The sequence below is a fragment of the Cyprinodon variegatus genome, unplaced genomic scaffold (genome assembly GCF_000732505.1).
Source record: "Cyprinodon variegatus isolate N-32 unplaced genomic scaffold, C_variegatus-1.0 Scaffold250, whole genome shotgun sequence".
NCBI classification, from domain to species: Eukaryota; Metazoa; Chordata; class Actinopteri; order Cyprinodontiformes; family Cyprinodontidae; genus Cyprinodon; species Cyprinodon variegatus.
Window position 1 is genome coordinate 714124 of NW_015150703.1, and position 2398 is coordinate 716521.

Consider the following 2398-nt stretch of genomic DNA (forward strand, 5'->3'; position numbering starts at 1 on the left):
TAATCACTTTGAAATAGTAATGTGAATTTTTAGCTTGAAGAGAAAATAAATGAAATTTCAACGGTGAAGAAATAATGAATTAATTTTTTTTAAGGTCAAAAATGTGTTCTGAATATATTTTAACACTGAAACAGTAAGTACAAACATACAACATTTACATTTCAGTGATATTTTTAATTCAAATCCCAGCGACACAGATTTACTTCCATACGTTTGCCTGTCAGCCTGTTGGAAGTCCAGATGAGTCCAGTTCCCTCTTCAGTCTTTATTCTGTAGTTTTTAGATGCTTCCACATGCAGATCTATGCAGATCTCTGTGGAACTTGAAGACCTGCTGAGGAGGAGCCACAGCATGTAGATGGCCACAGCAGGGATGCATCTGGACATTTTAGGTCTAGAGTTGGAGATATCTGGTTGAGATACATGGCTTCCAAAAAATTATCCACACCCTTAAAACCCCTTCACATAATAATGACATAATAATGATATAATAATAATAATAACACCTCATTTAAATGTGTTTTTATTGGGATTTTATTTGATAGATGGTGGATATCTATGAAGTGGAAGGTACATTTGGAAGGTTTTAAGATTATTTACAAATAAATCTAAAAACCGTAGTATCTCTATTCAGCATTTAGAAATCAATACTCTGAATTAAGGCTGCAGTCAAAATACACTGCTCAAAAAACAATTAAAGGAACACTTTGAAAACACATCAGATCTCAATGGAGAAATAAATTTATCCTGATATGGACTGGGTGATGCGTTAGGAACAAAGGATGACCCATCGTTTGATGGAAATGAACATTATCAACCTACAGAGGGCTGAATTATATTAGTTTATAACCTGAACCTACTTCAAACTTCTGAAGTTATATTTTGTCACCATGATGCTGTTTCTTCTCTAATCTTTTCCAACAAATAAGTGGGTTTTATTTTGAAGTATCAGAGTAAAAGGGCTGAAAACAAAAGAATCTTTATTTTGCTGCATTTCTTCTAAAATGTTTGATCCTGTAAACTTAAATATGAATGTTTATGCAAGGCACGTAAATGTAGACTAAAAGCATCTTTCAGTTGGAACAAAGATGGTTCCTGATAAAAAAACCTTTTTATTTTAAACTTCTCAGAACCAGCTTCAGTAATAAAATCCTGCAGACTTTCCGTTCCTCCAAATGTCCTTTTTTTTTAAATTCACGCTCCACCTGCTGCCTCTGTTTTCCCCTCCCTGCAGCAAGCGCCGGTCTGGGAGATCACCGGCGCCGAGTTCTCCAAATCCGAGATGCACACGGCCGACGGCATCTCCATCCGCTTTCCCCGCATGACGCGAATCCGCGATGACAAGGACTGGAAGACGGCCACCAACTTGCACCAGCTCAGGGTAGGACGCCGCTGTTGACTCGCCCTTCTCACAGTAAACAGTTGGTTGAACGCAGCACACTGACAGCACAGCGGGGGGGGTGATTAACTACTGCCTCCTCCTATTAAATGTGAATAAGATGGCAATCTTAGGACACATTAGGCATGGCTGTCCTTGCTGAAGATGAGGTGAATCCTCTGGGACTGCTTGGTGATAATTAACTTCCGTGTTTGATGTATGGCGGCGTGTGGGAGCGAGCACGCCGCTCAGGTTAAAGGAGGGAAGAAATAATTAGGATCAATGTTTAACAAAGAACGGAGGAGGAGGAGGCCTGATCTGAATAAATGCATCGTACCTAACGTCCTCCTCAGGAGCTGTTCCGCATATCCAAGGAAAACTGCGACTTTAAAGTGACGGCCGGTCCTTCCGCGTCCAACGACGACAAAGGCTCATCAGGAGGAGACAGCGGAGGGAACTCGCCGTCCCCCTCGTCCAACGCAGGCGGTCCGTCCAAGAAGACGAGTGAGTGCCAGAGCGGTTCTGTCTGTTAATTATCGCTGTTAAATTCAGATTTATTAGCATCCCTGACAAATAAACGGAGCTCTGTCATGGCAGATGGGCGCTCAAAGCGCCCGCTTCTGCTGGAGGTTTCTTCCTCCCCTGCCGCTATGCATGCTGGGAGTCCGTGCAATCTGCCTGGTACCTTTAGATTAAAAACTTTGAAACAGGAGGCATATCCTGTTATTCTACATCTACAATCCTTTGGAAATTCACTTTAACCTCTTAAGCCCAGCAGGTCATACGAGCAAATTCTGCCTGAAATTAGATCTGTGAAAAAAAGAAGGTCCAGCTCCCAAAATATAAATTAGAAATACTATTTTTGTAATATTTTTCATGTGGAACCAATATTTTAAATGTCACCAAGTCTGATTTATAGGTGATAAATTAAAGAAAAAAATTAACAATATGTAGCTTTGCCAAATTTTCCCCCTTAAAGGAATAGTACACCCAAAACATGATTAGCCTTCATTTTCTACTC

General features: G+C 40.5%; 1 protein-coding gene across 1 annotated transcript in view; it reads left to right on the plus strand.

Moving 5' to 3' along the window:
* lig3 (ligase III, DNA, ATP-dependent) overlaps nt 1-2398 on the plus strand; it is a 29629-nt gene that overhangs the window by 24617 nt on the left and 2614 nt on the right. Inside the window, exons 14-15 of the mRNA XM_015382147.1 lie at nt 1234-1380; nt 1731-1901. Of these exons, the coding sequence (XP_015237633.1) occupies nt 1234-1380; nt 1731-1901 (318 nt within the window). The remainder of the gene's footprint in view (nt 1-1233; nt 1381-1730; nt 1902-2398) is intronic.